Genomic DNA, 19,107 nt, shown 5'->3' with positions numbered 1-19,107 from the left:
AAACACCAAGTTCCTGAAAGGAAATCTCTTTATCAGGAGTGAGTACAGCATATTCAGACTCCGTGCTAAGAAGCTTAAAAGCTGTGAGGAAAAGGCTTTTGCGGGGAGAGAGAAGAGCCAAGGAAGGGTGAGGCGTCAAGCTAATGACTTAGAAGAAGCAAAGTGTGGAAGAAATATCTGCTGGGCTTCTGTACTTGGAGTGTAAAACACCCCCAACCCCTCAGAGGCCTGGCCATGAAACACTTTCCTTCCCTGAAGGAGAACTGAGAAATTCCCTCCCAACCCATGAGCCATGTAAAATCTCTTCCATGGGGGCACAACGTGGTATCAGCAAGGCTCTCTGAGACTTTGAAAAAGGAAGGTGGACTTTGCACAGTATACTATTCTGAAAAAACATAAACTGCCTTGAGGGACAAGAGGTTGGGCACAGTCAGATAAAAGAGGTCTGAGTCCAGAGCAAGAAGGTAGCGTGAGTAAACATCTCAGACGGGACCCTCCCTAGTCCTCACAAAGATAAAGGGAAGGAGGGGGGATGTCAGCCTTCCCAGGTAAAGCAGACAGGAATCACGACCAGATGAGCTAATTCTACTTTATTGTAAGGGTACATTAACAGAATCTTGCAAGTCTGAAAGGACAAATCTCCCGCAGTCTCTTTTGCAGTCTGAAAAGTTAGGAAGGGTCCCTTCTAAGCCTGTCATGAGTAAGGATGGCCAGCAGGGGGCTCCCTTCCAGACTGTCAAGCGCATGCGTAGCACTGAGGAATTGGTGAGCCATTCCAAGAGGCACAGATTGGGACCGCCTTAACCTGCGGGGTTTATATGGCTGGGTTTTTCCCACGCTTGTTCAGTTTGTTAGGATTACTGTTATGTATTAGCAAATAAACATTAGAGAACAGTTCCCTGTCTCAGAGTGTTTCCTGGGAGTCAGGACAAAGCCTCTTTCTCTGCCTATTATGCTGCTGAGGGCTTTGCCCTCTCTTATCTGACTGTTCCCTAGGCAGCATCTCTGCACCCTGTCTCTCAACACATACATACCATTTCAGGGGAAGCGCATTCAGGCTTGCAAGATTCTGTTACTTTAACCTTTTCACAAAAATAGCATTGACCTACATGAGATTGGTTTCCTAGACTGGTCTACCTCGAAGGGCTGAGCCTCTCCATCCCTTTCTGCAACACTGCTGCACATCAAGACCTAGATATCTTCTAAAGGGAATCCACTCTATATAGCTATTTAAAGTGCAGTGGCCCATGAGTTCAATTCCTGAGAAAGGGTCTGAACCCCATAGAAACTGTGACTAGGTACACCTGATGAGTCCCAATCTGGATAAAATTGGTTGTGCACTGCCTCCTGGTGGCCACTAGAAGTAAAAACATCAGATACCCACTGCATAAAAATAGAGAAATTTGCCCCCTTTTAAGAGAAGGGTGCAAGTCACATAAAACCGCATAAAGGAGGGCACAACATAATGTAAGCTTCCATTGCCAAGATGGTTTATCTCTTTAGTGAGATGTTATAATGTGATTGAATGATTTGACAGAGTGAAGCTACAGAGAAGACTGCACAGTATTTGTTTTCAAGCCCTGTGCCTGAGATTTAAAGATCAGAGGTGAATAAGGTAATCCACCTCCTACTCCCTTAGATATATCCAGTTTTTGCTTTCTGAACCAAGCAAAGTCTGGTTTTACCCCAAGCATGTTTACTGTGTTCTATGCAATCAAGCATCTCTAATCAAGAGATGGCATTGCCAAATGGGTATTGTCCCAGAGTGCTGTGATCCCCAACCAGAGGGTTTTTTTTTTAATTACCAAACCTTCAGGAGCCCTAATATACAGTACATTGGGGGAAAAACACATCTTGACTTTTTACTGATTGTGTTCAAACAATACATTGGCATGGGTCCAGGTTATCTACTGGACCGTCTCACCCCCATTACATCAGCCCACCCCACTCGATCGTGCAGAGAGGGAACTGTGGACCCCGCCTGCAAGAGAATTCCATCTGGCGGGGTCCAGGAGGCGGGCCTTCTCTGCAACAGCCCCTGCCCTTTGGAATATCCTTCCCCCAGAAGTGAGGTTAGCCCCCTCCCTCCTGGACTTCCAAAAACAGCTGAAGACCTGGTTTTGTCGCCTTGCCCGGAGGAGGGGAAGAGCCATTCTTGGGGCTGGTTGACTCCCAAGTTCTGCGGGGACCGGTTTTATTCCCTTATGGTTTGAATTAGATCCGTCATGGCTTGGACTTCATTGTATTTTATGCTGACTGATTAATGGTTGTATTTATGATTTTATTGAAATTTTAATTGTTTTTATTGTGAACTGCCCAGGGTCCCCCATGTGGGGGAGATGGGCGGTGATAAAAAAAAAAAAATCGATAAATAAATAAATAAATAAATACATTCACCCTACTTATAGAATTAGTTTGTTTTTATAGATTCAACCTTGCCTTTATCCAAAAGCTCAAGGCATCTTATACGGGGCTCTTCTTCAATTTGTTCCCAGAACAACAACCCTATGAGGTTGGTTGATTGAGAGACAGTGGCTGGCCCAAAGCCATCCGTGGCTTGGGGTGGCCTTAAATCTGAGAGTCCCCAGTCCTGGTCCATCACCTTAAACCAGTGTTTCTCAACCTTGGCAATTTGAAGATACGTGTCCCCCACCCCCTTAGCTCCTGCCTTAATTTCTTGTGCTTACCACCTCTGGTTTTTGTTTATTTTCACTCTGCATAATGGTCTTTACCCCAGAAGGAAACAGCATGATGAGTGCATAGGTCTATTTCTAACTTTTAGACATTGTTTGCACTTCTAGTAAATTTCTCATTAGCTTCATTGCTTGTCTATTTCTGCTGTTAAGTGCAGCTTTCCGGACAGAGAATTCCTTAAAACAGGAGGAAAAACAAGAAACGGGAATCTTGTGAATATTCTTGGCTAAAGTGGGAGGAAGAGCAAGAAGCCATTTACCTTAAATGATCAGGGGTGCCTGCAGGGGGATGGTCAAAAAAGTCAAGATGGCAGCCACAAAGGTGCAGCTAAAGTTCTGCCTTGGGTCACAAGGACACAGCTGCCATCTTGACTTTTCTGACCATCCCCTGCAGACACCCCAGCATGTGATGGAGTTGGAAAGTAAAAGTAAATGTAGGTGTGTGGGTGGAAATGCAGCTGGCTGCAAACCTTAAATTGGTTTGCTTAAAATCATGTGTAATTTGAAAAAAAGGGGGGGGGAAATGTGTCCCTTCATTCACATTGATAAAAACTAACGGGGTGCGGGGCTTCCGGTGGGAGTGGCGGACTGAACAGCTCTGCCCGCTGGCTCAGCGGGCGGAGCTGACAACGCGGTAACTTTTTTCGGGCTCAGGCAGGTTTCCTGAAGCCCAGAAACATTCTCCGGATCAAGGAGAATGACTGGAATCACCCCATCTGTCCTCCGGATGGCTGCTTGTAGCCAGAAGATCGCAAACAGCGTTTTGCGTTCAACTGGTAAGAGCCCGCTGGGAGGTGGGGACTTCATCCCTTTCCAAGCCAAGCTGTAGCCTTAAAGGGACACTAAGACCAGCCACCCCATTTCTTTTAAGTATGCATACCCTAAGAGAGGTTTTCTACAGCAAGGAGATGCTGGGTCTCTTGGTGCTTAACATTATTTTTGGGATTACTTTAAAAAAAAAAAAAAAATTTAAGTTTTGGATTTTCCAAAGGAAATTCCAGAGATTGAGATTGTCTTCCTGTTATTATTTTTGTATTAAATTTGAAGATATTAGCATTTCCCTACACGCTGAATCGGCTGATTTGAACCTTCAGCTTTCTGTTTTCCCTTTCCCCTGGGAACTGTCTGCATATTCACTCTCACTTTGTGTAAACACACTTTGGAACTCTTCCAGAGCTTCGACTTTAGCTGGTTAAGCTCCTAGGGGGCGCCATAATCTACTGCGTGAGACATGGAGGATTTCAAACAGATTCTTTCTGACTTTCACCAGGATTTTAAACCGATTTCTTCTGGCTTCTATTGAGCTTTTATGCAAGATATCCAGGACATTGTGGAAAATATGAGATCTAAAATGTGCCATCAGGCTGGGGATGTGGTGGATGAAATTGAGGAATTTAAGAGCAATATAAAGTTTTTTTTTAAGACTGAGATTGGGATTTTTATCAAGATGCTGGATGAAGATTGGATAATGGAGTTGGAGAAATCTAAGGGAGACAGTGATCTGCAAGCTGTAAGTAAAATCGATCTTCTGGTGGAATGCCATGAAAAGAACCTGGAATCTTTATGGGGGTCGGTTGGGCTGTTTGATTTGTTCAAGAGGAAAGCTCTGTGCAGATTGTGGGAATATGTAACTGCTCTGGTTTATTCTGAAGTGGGATAAGGGTTGAAGAATGTTCATCTGGTTTGCTTTAAGGATTTGATTGATGCTATTTGCCTTTACTTCAGCAAAGGATCGTTACCTTGTTGTGGTGCTGAAGCTTGAGCACCACAGTGATGCCATGAGCTAAACTGTGAAGGGCCACCCAAGACGGGCAGGTCATGACAGAGAGGTCAGACTAAATGCAATCCCTGGGGAAGGTAATGGCAACCCACCCCAGTATTCTTGCCGTGAAAACTAAATGGATCAGTACAACCAGAGATATGTCGGTATACCATCGGAAGATGAGACCCCCAGGTCGGAAGATGGTCAAAATGCTACTGGGGAGGAACAGAGGATGAGTTCAACTAGCCCCAGACGCGATGACACAGCTAGCTCAAAGCCGAAAGGACGGCTAGCGGCCAACGGTGCTGGTGGTGAACGGCAAATCCGATGTTCTAAGGATCAACACACCATTGGAACCTGGAATGTAAGATCTATGAGCCAGGGCAAATTGGATGTGGTTATTGGGGAGATGTCAAGATTAAATATAGACATTTTGGGTGTCAGTGAACTGAAATGGACTGGAATGGGCCACTTCACATCAAATGACCACCAGATCTACTACTGTGGACAAGAGGACCACGGAAGAAATGGAGTAGCCTTCATAATTAATACTAAAGTGGCTAAAGCAGTGCTTGGATACAATCCAAAAAATGATAGAATGATCTCAATTCGAATTCAGGGCAAGCCATCTAACATCACAGTGATCCAAATATATGCCCTAACCACAGATGCTGAAGAAGCTGAAGTAGAGCAGTTCTATGAGGATCTGCAGCACCTATTGGACAACATGCCTAAAGAGACATTATTTTCATCACAGGAGACTGGAATGCTAAGGTGGGCAGTCAAATGACACCTGGAATTACAGGTAAGTATGGCCTGGGAGAACAAAACAAAGCAGGACATAGGCTGATAGAATTTTGCCAAGACAACTCACTCTGCATAACGAACACTCTCTTCCAACAACCTAAGAGACAGCTTTATACGTGGACTTCACCAGATGGACAACACCGAAATCAGATTGACTACATCCTTTGCAGCCAAAGGTGGCGGACATCTATGCAGTCGGTAAAAACAAGGCCTGGAGCTGACTGTAGTTCAGATCACAAACTTCTTATTGCACAATTTAGGATCAGACTAAAGAGATTAGGGAAGACCCACAGACCACCTAGATATGAGCTCACTAATATTCCTAAGGAATATGCAGTGGAGGTGAAGAATAGATATAAGGGACTGGACTTAGTAGATAGGGTCCCGGAAGAACTATGGACAGAAGTTCGCCACATTGTTCAGGAGGCAGCAACAAAATACATCCCAAAGAAAGAGAAGACCAAGAAGGCAAAATGGCTGTCTGCTGAGGCAGTAGAAGTAGCCCAAGAAAGAAGGAAAGCAAAAGGCAACAGTGATAGGGGGAGATATGGCCAATTAAGTGCAAAGTTCCAGAGGTTAGCCAGAAGAGATAAGGAATTATTTTTAAACAAGCAATACGTGGAAGTGGAAGAAGACAATAGAATAGGAAGGACAAGAGACCTCTTCCAGAAAATTAGAACCATCGGAGGTAAATTCCAGGCCAAAATGGGTATGATCAAAAACAAAGATGGCAAGGACCTAACAGAAGAAGAAGAGATCAAGAAAAGGTGGCAAGAATATACAGAAGACCTGTATAGGAAGGATAACAATATCGGGGATAGCTTTGATGGTGTGGTCAGTGAGCTAGAGCCAGACATCCTGAAGAGTGAGGTTGAGTGGGCCTTAAGAAGCATTGCTAATAACAAGGCAGCAGGAGACGACGGCATCCCAGCTGAACTGTTCAAAATCTTGCAAGATGATGCTGTCAACGTAATGCATGCTATATGCCAGCAAATTTGGAAAACACAAGAATGGCCATCAGACTGGAAAAAAATCAACTTATATCCCCATACCAAAAAAGGGAAACACTAAAGAATGTTCAAACTATCGAACAGTCGCACTCATTTCACATGCCAGTAAGGTAATGCTCAAGATCCTGCAAGGTAGACTTCCGCAATTCATGGAGCGAGAATTGCCAGATGTACAAGCTGGGTTTAGAAAAGGCAGAGGAACTAGGGACCAAATTGCCAATATCCGCTGGATGATGGAAAAAGCCAGGGAGTTTCAGAAAAAGATCTATTTCTGTTTTATTGACTATTCTAAAGCCTTTGACTGTGTGGACCATAACAAATTGTGGCAAGTTCTTAGTGGTATGGGGATACCAAGTCATCTTGTCTGCCTCCTAAAGAATCTGTGTAACGACCAAGTAGCAACAGTAAGAACAGACCACGGAACAACGGACTGGTTTAAGATTGGGAAAGGAGTATGGCAGGGCTGTATACTCTCACCCTACCTATTCAACTTGTATGCAGAACACATCATGCGACAAGCTGGCCTTGAGGAATCCAAGGCTGGAGTTAAAATCAGTGGAAGAAACATTAACAATCTCAGATATGCAGATGATACCACTTCGATGGCTGAAAGCGAAGAGGAACTGAGGAGCCTTATGATGAAGGTGAAAGAAGAAAGTGCAAAAGCTGGCTTGCAGCTAAACCTCAAAAAAACCAAGATTATGGCAACCAGCTTGATTGATAACTGGCAAATAGAGGGAGAAAATGTAGAAGCAGTGAAAGACTTTGTATTTCTAGGTGCGAAGATTACTGCAGATGCTGACTGCAGTCAGGAAATCAGAAGACGCTTAATCCTTGGAAGAAGAGCAATGACAAATCTCGATAAAATAGTTAAGAGCAGAGACATCACACTGACAACAAAGGTCCGCATAGTTAAAGCAATGGTGTTCCCTGTAGTAACATATGGCTGCGAGAGCTGGACCATAAGGAAGGCTGAGAGAAGGAAGATAGATTCTTTGGAACTGTGGTGTTGGAGGAAAACTCTGAGAGTGCCTTGGACTGCAAGAAGATCAAACCGGTCCATCCTCCAGGAAATAAAGCCAGACTGCTCACTTGAGGGAATGATATTCAAGGCAAAACTGAAATACTTTGGCCACGTAATGAGAAGACAGGACACCCTGGAGAAGATGCTGATGCTAGTGAGATTGGAGGGCAAAAGGAATAGGGGCCGACCAAGGGCAAGGTGGATGGATGATATTCTAGAGGTGACGGACTTGTCCCTGGGGGAGCTGGGGGTGTTGACGACCAACAGGAAGCTCTGGCGTGGGCTGGTCCATGGAGTCACGAAGAGTCTGAAGCGACTAAACGAATAAACAACATACAATTTGCCTTTAAAGATTTGGATTCACTGTTTTGAATTGGCTTTGTTTTCTGGGTTTATTAAAATGATTTAATAATATTTTATTGTAAACTGCCCAGTGTCCCTTTTCTAGGGAGATGGGCGGTGATAAATTTGATAAATAAATAAATAAATATTATTAAAACGGTTGCATTAGGGTTAAAGAATGTTTATCTGGTTTGCTTTAAGGATTTGACTGATGTTATTTCCTTTTAAAGATATGGAATTACTGTTTTGAATTGGCTTTGTTTTTTGGGTTTATTAAGATTGGGACTATTAAAATTGTTGTATTATTAAGTATAATAGCAGACAACTTACGTGCTTTTTAATTTGATTCTTATTATAGTAGACAGAAATGTACAGAATAGTGGTAGGAAGGGAATAATTAAATATGATCTTTTGGAGGGGAGAAAGATGTTTAGGAGGTTTATATGAACTTTTTTTTCCTTTATTTTAATGTAAGGGGGAGGAATAGCTGTACTTAGTGATTTTTATTATGTGTTAAAGTGGAATGACTTGTAGAAATAATGTGGTGTTTTTGGTTTAATATAGAGTAAGAGATCGATTATGGAAATTTTTGTATATCCTTAAAAGTCAGAAGCCATATCTTTTTGTAAATCTGAAAAATTTTTCTCCTACGTTTCCATACTTTTTTAGTTTTTTTTCTTTGTAGTTTTTTTTGGGTTTTTTTGTAGTTTTTATTCTTTTCTTGAAACCTAATAAAATTTATTATAAAGAACTAATGGGGTGGGGAAGGAAGAGAAGATGTTCTTTCAATGAAATGGTTCATTTAAGAAGCAAACGGAAGGAATTGTACAAGATGGGGATAACGTCATGCGCAAGTTAACTCAGTAATCAGTTCATCTTGCCTGGTGCTCCTGGTTTGGGAAAGGGTTGAGGCAGTTCCTGAGCTGCAAATGGTGGTGGTGGGGGGGGCGAGACTGGAGGGGGGCAGGCACTGGAATCCAGAGGGAAATTCTAACTCAAAATGGGGGTGGATGAGGGTTACAACTTTGTTCAGCTGGAGGGGGGCATCAGTATACCCAGTGTGGACATTTGGGGAGAGGGCTCAGCAGTTGAAATGGGTAAATGGAGGGCTCCAAACATCTGCAAGGTCACGGCACACATTTTGCCCCTTCCCCCCCTCCAATTTCCCAAGTGCATAAAAAGGGTCCCCAAATTTGAGACCCCGAGAATTCTGGTGGGTCCACGCCTCCCAGCGTGGCCCTCTTTGTACCCAGTTACAGACACTTTTGCACATGCACAAAGACGAGGCCGCCATGATTAAATGTGACGTTTCAGCCTGGCGTGCCATTAGCACGAGAGAATGAGAAACAAGCACAAAAAGAAGTTTTCTTTTCCACAGGGGACGCTTTTAGCTGCCAAACTTGTAACTTGCCTAATCAAGGAATTAGCATCTGTAAAATGACTTCATTTCCTTTGTAAGCTGCCGATTTTGGACGCTGAAGGGTTTCGATTCCTCAATATTTTCATGCTTTCTGTTCATCTTCCACAAGGAAAGGTTTAAATGCCAAGACAGGCAGTTGTGGATGTCCCCTGTGTGGGACTCCAATTCCCAGAATGCTCAGCCAGTGAATTCTGAGAATTAAGTCCAGAAAATCTGAACGGATCCAGGCCGGGAATGGAGGTGAAGATGGGACCCCCAACTTCCAAATCCCAGACAGACAGAGAAAAGCTTACGACACCCCTGCAGTGTAGCTCAGTACTGCAATCAATTGACTCAAGAAATGGTGGATTTTCATCCCCCCTTTTTTTTAGTATCCCCAAATTGGACCTGACAGCTTCTGTGGATACAGAGTAATTTAGAGCCACCAGGGGGTGAATTACAGGAGTTTTTTGTGCTTTCGTGTATCACTGAATTTGGCCATTCACTTCTGTATTGGCCAGATATACTTTTTTTACAACCATAAATTATAATAATAAATTTAAAGCAGTGTTTGACAACCTCAGCAACTTTAAGTTATGTGGACTTCAGCCCCCAGAATTCCCTAGCCAGTACAGAATGGGAATTCTGGGAGTTGAAGTCCACACATCTTAAAGTTGCTGAGGTTGACAAACACCGGTTTAAACATATATTAATTCAAACCCCAAAGGCACCACTCATCCTATTAGTGAGTCCTGGTACTGATGTCTTGTAAGAAAGGCACTAAAACTCTCTCCCTGTGGAAAACTTTCAGGGTAAGCCAATGACCAATAGCCCAAGGCTAACAAAACAGTAAAAGCTTTATTATCAATCTAGCACAAAATGTCTTAATGATCTCCACTCTACCCCAGAGTAGCAAGATCCCACTGAATGCTAATGCAGCAGTATTTTAGTTCCCATCCAAATATGCAGGGGGCATAGTTTGAAATCTTGCTTTAAATTAAAGACTATCTCAAGACACTTAGTTAGATTTCAACAGTTTAGTTTAATTTTGTGCCTTCAAGGCAGTCTTGACTCCTGCTGACTGCTTGGACAAGTCCCTGAAATTTCTTGGCAAGATTTTTCAGAATTAGTTTTCCATTGCCTGCATCCTAGGGCTGAGAGAGTGAGTGGCCCGAGGTCACGCAGCTGGCTTTGTGCCCAACGCAGGATTAGAACTCGGCCTCCTGGTTTCTAGCCTGCCGCCTTTAACCACTATACCAAACTGGCTCTCAAGGACAAAAAACTTCCAGATTTGGGGGTGGAGAATCTGGAAGACCAGGAACATCTTCAGGACCAGGTTTGGCAAACAAACCATCAAGAAGTTATACTTTAGTTTGGAAAAATGCCTGAACGTATCTCCAGAAAGTTGCAATTGAGTTACTACTTTAATTCCACTTGGAGCAGGGCAACCAAGATCAGAGTCTTCCAGCCTATTGTAATTAGGCACTTCCAAGTCATTTCATTTGCAAAGCTCAGGGGCCTACAGAAAATGAAAACAACAGAAGCATATGATATTACAAAAATAAAAGTCTCTCTTGAATTGAGTCTTGGTGATAGATGGACATGTTCATCTTTTCTTGGCAACAACGCGAAAAAATAAAAAGAGTTTCACGTTGTCTTCTGATTTCTCAGTCTCTACAGACTCATGATGTTTGGGTGTTTCCCATTCAAACACCAACCAAGGCCCACCCTACTCAGCTTCCACACCGCGACAGGATCAGACAGTAGCCACCACCTTCTGTACTTTTTGTAAAAGTTTTTGTGACAACGCTTTTGAACGTTTTTCACAATGCAAGAGGAGGGAGCTCTTTTCCCCCCAAAGACTTGGAAAGCAAGAAAACAAACGCCACCAACTATTCTGGTATGATAATGACAGGAGAGAAATAATGGGGCCATGTTTCAGATGTTCCGGTCTCTTCCAGAAACAGCTTGTGCATCTCAGCACCAGAGTGAAAATACAACGGAAGAGTTGCTGGAAAACGACATTAACGTTAACAGTGGTAAGAATATTTACGCTTTTCTTCCATCAGAGGCCAATGTTTAGCCTACACAGTTTTTCCTGCATTCTGGACAGCTACAAACAGCAGACTTTGGAACGTCGCCATCCAACCATCATCACCCCACAACACTGATGAAAACCAAGGGGTGACACCACAGTAACAAATTATAACCTTTGCTTTTATTTGATTGCCAAACGGGCTGATTTGAGCAGTTGTGATCCATTTCTTTACAGAGCCTCATGCATTTTGTTGCTTTAAAATGTCTTCCCAAATTTAGGAGAAGAGGCTTATTACAGCCCAGCAAGGAACAGCCAAGGGCTACGTGTTCCACATTGCAAACTGCAAAGGAAGGATGGTCCTGAGAACACAAACCCATGCCAATTTTTATTCCATTTTTATCCACAATCGCACACAGGGAAGGGGGTTGAGGAAAAGTCGGAAGCTGAGAGAGCAATGTACAACCGCCCTGCAGTGTAGCTTGGTGTAAAAGGATAAATACTCATTTAAGTCAAGCTCATCCTCTGACTGTTTCAGGGACACATCCATACCATATTCTGGGCAGTGATACAGAAGTGGTTTATTACAACCTTCTTCTGATATGTCAGTGCCACTTAGGTACCAGATGGAAACTTTTTTAAACATTCTGTTTTCTCCCCAAAATGATCCACTTCTGGACCCCCCAGTCACCCCTAGGATCCTCCAATGGGTCCATACAAGGCGGGTGGGTTAGAAGAAAACAAAACTTTTTGGAGATGAGCTGTTCTGGTTTCTACGTCCCTTTTCTGGACCAACCTGAGATTTCAGCTTGGGAGTTTCAGAGGGGCAGAAGTGGAAGCCAAATGGTTTGTGGTTAGGCCCCATCCCTGGAAGTTTGGTCTGGTGGACAGAGCAGGGACAGCTGAACTCAAGACCTGCCTTGGGCACAAAGCTGGCTGGGTGACTTTGGGCTGGTCCCTCTCTCTCAGCGCTAGGAAGGAGGCGGCGGCAAGGGCAAAGCACTTCCAAAAACTGTGAAAGGGAGGGAGGGAGGGAGGAGGCAGGTGTTGCTAAGAAAACTGCAGGGATCTCTCCCTGTAGTTCCCAGGCCGCAAAGGGAACCCTAGAGCAGGGAGGCATAGACTTAGTTAAAGAAATATACAGAATATCCCCAAGTTCCACTTGATTCCAGAAAGGTATTCTTAAGTTTTGACCTCTGAACTATAGAGGAGAAGGGGAGAGAGCACCTATCCTTTAACAACACTGCACTAATTCACGGCTAGACTCCTAGATTGTCTGGATTTGGGAAGCTAAGGAGGATCAGGCCTGCTATGACTTGGATGGGAGACCACCACAAATTCCAAACTTGGAAACTAGATTGGGGAGGAACCGCCCAGCTCCCAAACGGGAAGAGAGAATGCTATCCACACACCAGGTGGAGCTACTGGACAGGGCATCAATCAAATGCGCATCCCACACACTCTTGACAAGAAACAATCTGAGCGAGTCCAGGCAAGAATGTGGAAGAATAAAAGCAGTTTGAATGTTAATCAATGCTTTAGTGTCAGGCTCCTGAGCACAGCCAGACTTTAAGAAGAGTGGGCATTAATTAGCAAGCCCATAGAACAGTTTCAAACTCTGGATTAGCCATTCAGTTTTAGGAGGAAGTTGGTCAGACAATTAGAAGTAGCGGAAAGCTGTGGCTTTGCATTGGACAGGTACATGGTGCCTTTAATCCTAGAATCATAGAGTTGGAAGGAACCCAAGAGGTCATCAAGTCCAGCCCCCTGCACAAGTCACTACACCCTCCCTAATATAGGTGACTATCTAGCCTCTATTTGAGAACTTCCAGTGAAAGGGAAGAAATCGCTCCATGCGGTAGCCCATTCCACGGATTGACAGCTCTTCCTGTCAAGAAGTTCTTCCTAAAATCTAATCTGTGTCTTCATCCTGGAAGTCCCATCCCATTCATTCTAGCCTTACCCTCTGGAGCAAGCGAGGGTGTGTGAAAGCCCTTCAGATCTTTGAAGACAGCTGTCATGGCCCCTCTCAACCTTCTCTTCTCCAAGCTAAACATACCCAGGTCTTTTCACCATTCCTCTTAGGACTTGGTGTCCACTCATCTCACCATCTTGTAGCCCACCGTTTCTCAAACTTGGCAACTTTAAAATATGTGAACTTCAACTCCCAGAATTCTCCCACAAGCTGGCTGGGGAATTCTGGGAGTTGAAGTCCACACGTCTTAAAGTTGCCAAGGTTGAGAAACACTGTTGTATCCTTCTCTGGACCTGCTCCAGTTTACCCTTGTCTTTTTTAGATGGGACTCTATGTTCCTCTTGATGTTCCTCAAGATGTCGCTGACCCTCTTTGCAGCTGCATGACACTGTCAGGACATATTGACCTTGTGATCCGATTGCACACCCAACTCCTTCTGAGGGTGCTGCTCCTGAGCCAGATTTCCCCCATCCAGTACAGGTTTTTTTCTGCTTGAGATTCATGACTTTATATTTCTCCCTCTTCAAATTCCATCTTTTTGTTTTCTCCCACTGTTTTGATCTAACCCTTTTTGAATTTCTTCCTTCTCTCCCCAATATTAATCACCTAGCTTTGTGTCATTTGCCCCTTTGGCAAGCATTCCTTCCTTATCCATATCATTTATAAAAGTGTTGAACGGAAATAAAAATGTTTATTTTTCCCTTTGGGTTTCTTTGTAACCAATTATATTTTTACACATTGTAGATCCTTTTGCTCAGTAACCAATATACCTTGTTTTTAATGTTTTGCCGTCTTGCCTATGGAGTGGGTCTGAACACCTCCCTAGTGCTTAGCCTGGCTTTGCAAACCCATCATAAATTATTTGGAGGCTGATCTACTCTGCATTGTCTTGAATAGAGAAAGCACACCTCATTTTGTGCTTCAGGGGTGCATCGGAAGGGAGAGGGAAATGTAAGTCATAATTGGAATAAAAATACATTCACACATTCAATATTACAGTTTTTTCTCCAACAGCACCAGGAGTTGAGATCCACTTTAAAGAGTCCTTTTTTTCCCTTTTCACTGTTAGTAACAGCCCTGCAGTGCAGGCTCAGGCTAACCTGAGGCATTCTTTAGATGGGTCTTTCTTACAGCATGGTCCAAGAACCCCTGGGGATCCTCCAAGACCCTCTCGGAAGTCTGCAAAATCAATGTTATTGGCCAGACATTGAAGATATTTGCAAACATTTAAAACGATGTCACTCTTCTCATGATTATTTTTATTTGTTAAAAGGATACAGGATACAAGTTCTTAGTGGTATGGGGATACCAAGTCATCTTGTCTGCCTCCTGAGGAATCTGTATAACGACCAAGTAGCAACAGTAAGAACAGACCACGGAACAACGGACTGGTTTAAGATTGGGAAAGGAGTACGGCAGGGCTGTATACTCTCACCCTACCTATTCAACTTGTACGCAGAACACATCATGCGACGTGCTGGGCTTGAGGAATCCAAGGCTGGAGTTAAAATCACTGGAAGAAACAATCTCAGATATGCAGATGATACCACTTTGATGGCTGAAAGTGAAGAGGAACTGAGGAGCCTTATGATGAAGGTGAAAGAAGAAAGTGCAAAAGCTGGCTTGCAGCTAAACCTCAAAAAAACCAAGATTATGGCAACCAGCTTGATTGATAACTGGCAAATAGAGGGAGAAAATGTAGAAGCAGTGAAAGACTTTGTATTTCTAGGTGCAAAGATTACTGTGGATGCTGACTGCAGTCAGGAAATCAGAAGACGCTTAATCCTTGGGAGAAGAGCAATGGCCAATCTCGATAAAATAGTTAAGAGGAGAGACATCACACTGACAACAAAGGTCTGCATAGTTAAAGCAATGGTGTTCCCCGTAGTAACATATGGCTGCGAGAGCTGGACCATAAGGAAGGCTGAGAGAAGGAAGATAGATGCTTTGGAACTGTGGTGTTGGAGGAAAATTCTGAGAGTGCCTTGGACTGCAAGAAGATCAAACCGGTCCATACTCCAGGAAATAAAGCCAGACTGCTCACTTGAGGGAATGATATTAAAGGCAAAACTGAAATACTTTGGCCACATAATGAGAAGACAGGACACCCTGGAGAAGATGCTGATGCTAGGGAGAGTGGAGGGCAAAAGGAAGAGGGGCCAACCAAGGGCAAGGTGGATGGATGATATTCTAGAGGTGACGGACTCGTCCCTGGGGGAGCTGGGGGTGGTGACGACCGACAGGAAGCTCTGGCGTGGGCTGGTCCCTGAAGTCACGAAGAGTCGGAAACGACTAAACGAATAAACAAGATATCGATAAATATAGCCCATATGAACCAAACCTCTTTTGGAGTCCTCCATAATTTTTAAGAGTGGGAAGGGGTCCTGAGAGCAAAAGGTTTAAGAAACCCTGCTTTAGATCCGTTCGCCTTGAAGCTCGAGGCGTTTCCCCCGCCCTCCCCGCTCGCAATGAGTCCCCCACACCAACCCTGCCAGGTAGGAGCCCCAGCGACCCGGGCGCTCCCGGGCGCACGGCCGGCCTGGCCGCCCCTCCGCGCTGCGCTGCCCAGCAGCTGGCAGCGGGCGAGGCGCCGGGCGGGTCCAGCCAGCCCAGGGGCCGAGGCGGCGCGCCGGCCGAGCTCTGCAGTCACGGAGGGGCGCCACTTACCGGTCCCGAGATCCGAGGCGCCGGCCGCGGGGGAGGAACCCGCCCCGTCCAGGAGCACCGCGAGCAGGACCAGCAGCAGCAGCCGCCGCCGCCGCCGCCGCCGCCCGACCACCGGGGCCAGCGGAGAGCCGGCAGCGCAAGGGGCACCCGGGCGGCTCTCCAGCCCCGCGGTGGCGGCGGCGGCGGCGGCGTCTCGGGGCACCCCGAGTGTCGCGTGGCGGAGCATAGCCGCGGCGGCGAAGAAGCCGCGGCGCGCGCGGCGGAACTCCGCGTTCTCTTTCCCTTTCGCTTTGAGCCCGGCTGGGCGGGGATTGCGCACAGCCGGAGGCGGCCGGCGGCTCGTGCGCCCGGGAGGCGGCGGGTCCCCAGCGCTGGCAGAGGGCCGACTCGGATGGCTGTCCGAATTCCAGCGGCGGGGCGGCTGGCCCGGGACGCCCACCCCCGCCCCGTCTCCGGCGGGCGCTAGGTTGGGGAAGGGAGGTCCGTGCGCCTCTCGGCCCGGGAATGGCCGAAGGGAAGGGGCTGGAAGGCGGGCGAAGGGAAGGGGCTGGAAGGCGGGCGCCCGAGGGGACGGCGCTGAGGACCCTCGTGTGGACCCGGGGGTGGTCCGTCCAGGTTACCGGCTTCTGGCTTAGTCCTCGTTGGCTGCGCTCGCGCGACACACGTCAATTACAAGCCCGCTTTCGTACGGCTAGGGAAGGTTCGCGTTGCGCCCCGGCTGGCGGGCGACCCGCTTGCCGTTTCTAGAGTCAGCTGGGCGCTGCCGCCCGCCGTGAGAAACGAAAGGGGAAGCCTCCGTGCTCGTGCCGATCATGCAGGGTCGTTGGGTTTTTTAAGTGCCACTTCTTGGAGATGTGAAAAATGGAAGAATTGGGGCCCCGGGGGTGGGGGGGAGAAGAGCCGGGGTTTTTTCCTCCACGCATTTTTTTTCCTGAACACAAAATATGCTGGGGTGGGGGGGAAGAGAGAGAGAAGCTACAGAGAAAGATTTATTTGGAAAATAATGTGGTGTAAGAAAAGGTGCTCATATATTGCTACAGTATTCTCCCCCCCCTCCCCCCGTAACATATGGCTGCGAGAGCTGGACCATAAGGAAGGCTGAGCCAAGGAAGATCGATGCTTCTGAACTGTGGTGTTGGAGGAAAACTCTGAGAGTGCCTTGGACTGCAAGAAGATCAAACCAGTCCATACCCCAGGAAATAAAGCCAGACTGCTCACTGGAGCGAATGATATTAGAGGCAAAACTGAAGTACTTTGGCCACATAATGAGAAGACAGGACACCCTGGAGAAGATGCTGATGCTGGGGAGAGTGGAGGGCAACAGGAAGAGGGGCCGACCAAGGGCAAGGTGGATGGATGACATTCTAGAGGTGACGGACTTCTATCCCCCAAATAGTTTTGATTAACTTGTAAAAAAGGGCTGTTGCTGCAGAGCAGTGGTGGTCACCAAACTTTAAACATTTTTTTTTATTTATTCGTCACATTTCTTCACTGCCCATCTCGCCACAGCGACATTTTTGATCGTACAGCCCTAGCAGTAAAAAAAAAATGGACATTGCAGCCCTATATATATATTTCCTTATACAGACACAAACCCAAGTGCTCCTACCACTACTGAGACCACTTTGGCCTTCATGTTCTGCATCCTCACACACATACACACAAATGTGTATGTATGTATGATTGTACTACTGTATCATGTATATTATAGAACATTTTATTTGATGCCATCAAGTCCGTGGCAACTCTTGGTGACCACATAAATAGACCTCCAGGGTGATCTGTCCCCAGCTTGTACACTATATCCTATGAATATTGGATATATAGCCATTTCCCCCCAAATTTCCACTTTTTTCCCATAGTGTCAACATTTCTGAAAAGTGTACATTTCTAAAACTTCATATTGTCTTTACTTGGATTTATATACTTTTTTTTAATGGGCCTCTACACTGGATTTCTCCCTAAAACTGTTAACTGAAGCTGGCCTAACCCAAAGCAGCTTCCATCAGTAAAAATAGCAGAAATCCAAATGATTAGTGTTAAAATTTTCAAATGATAAGGATGAGAATGAAATGAGAACTGCAAAGAAAAACTTGTCAGATGTCCAAAAGGTATCTAGGGAAACTCAACAGAGCTGATGAGCATCTGAGTAACTCTCTGTCATGTTCACTGTTTCAGTGTGCACTGTACATCGTAACGTTTCACATGCCATGGCGCTGACGCGCGTTTCTGTTGGGAGGGAGCTGCTGTGAAACCTTGTGCCAAGCTCTGTATGTGAATTCATTTCAATGGAATGTGTTTGGGTTATGTGCTCTGTTCAAGGACTTTTCCCGCAGACCATCAGAAACCATTGGGAGCACCTGGGATTGTGAACTCGGGAAGATTCTACGGGGGGAGGGATTTCATTTGCACCGAGGGTTTTTAGTTTGAATTTGGCACGCTTTCATCATTCTCAGCTTTCTCTGTGATCCTGCACACTATTCTTTAATAAATCAGATATCTTTGAATTCCTGCTCACGAGTCTGATAGTGTTTTAGAATAGGCAACCATTACACTCTCAGAGCTTTGCCAATGGGGAATTTTGGATGGGGATTCCCAAATTCCTGTCTTTAAAGCAGTGAATGACATCAAGCCCCAAACAATGAGGTGGTTGCCAGGGCAAATACTGCCTTGTTTATCTTGAATGAACAAAACATTTTGTTCATCTGGCAATGTATTGTCAGATGCATGAAAATAACTCAAGGGCAAAAGGGAATTCTAATTTCTGAATTTTATAAACACTCCAACATCATTGAGAATTAACATTCCACATCCTGTATAAGCTAGCAAGAAAAGAGAAGGAACTTAATAGCCCTGTTTTGCCAAGTTCAATTTCCCTCTTGTCTTCTCAATTTCCATTCCATCTGTCAAATGCTCATGCTTGTAAATTTCTAAATAAATAACGGCCGCCCCTCATCTCTGCATCTTTTGTATTCAGGTTGCTAATGCGTGTATTTTTGGCAAGCAATTTTTGTACATTCTTTGTACTAAGTTATTACACAATTTTGATGCGGGGTGGGAAGCATCACAGCACTTTAGCACATAAAATCAAAGAGTGCTCTTTGTGTATTGGGTTGGGAAATGCGGAGTGCCTGGCACTTCTATTCAAATGCGTAACGTTTGCTGTTAAAATGTATACAAGTAAAATAGAAACTAGTACAAATGGGATTTTCTATTGGTCTGAAGCAGCATGACGGGTATAGCCCTGATTAACCTTATTACGGTATTGCAACGGGTGATGCCTCACAGTTGGAAAGACAATGTTCTTTCTGTGCTTGCTGCCTGGTTCGATAATTTTTTTATATTAAACACGAACCCTGGGGAATGGGTGTCACGGCGTAAGAGCAATGAACA

At 45.2% G+C, this 19,107-nt stretch overlaps 2 protein-coding genes across 2 annotated transcripts in view; both read right to left on the bottom strand.

Moving 5' to 3' along the window:
- The window catches only part of GDI2 (GDP dissociation inhibitor 2), a 229,920-nt gene that overhangs the window by 114,553 nt on the left and 96,260 nt on the right, over window positions 1-19,107 (bottom strand). The gene's annotated exons all lie outside the window — the stretch shown is intronic.
- IL15RA (interleukin 15 receptor subunit alpha) overlaps window positions 1-19,107 on the bottom strand; it is a 35,084-nt gene that overhangs the window by 15,316 nt on the left and 661 nt on the right. Inside the window, exon 2 of the mRNA XM_063308806.1 lies at window positions 15,715-16,176. Coding sequence (XP_063164876.1) covers window positions 15,715-16,176 — 462 coding nt within the window. The remainder of the gene's footprint in view (window positions 1-15,714; window positions 16,177-19,107) is intronic.

This window comes from Candoia aspera, chromosome 7 (genome assembly GCF_035149785.1).
Source record: "Candoia aspera isolate rCanAsp1 chromosome 7, rCanAsp1.hap2, whole genome shotgun sequence".
Classification (NCBI taxonomy): Eukaryota; Metazoa; Chordata; class Lepidosauria; order Squamata; family Boidae; genus Candoia; species Candoia aspera.
Note: the sequence above shows the minus strand (reverse complement) of the source record. Positions and strands in the feature narration are given on the sequence as shown.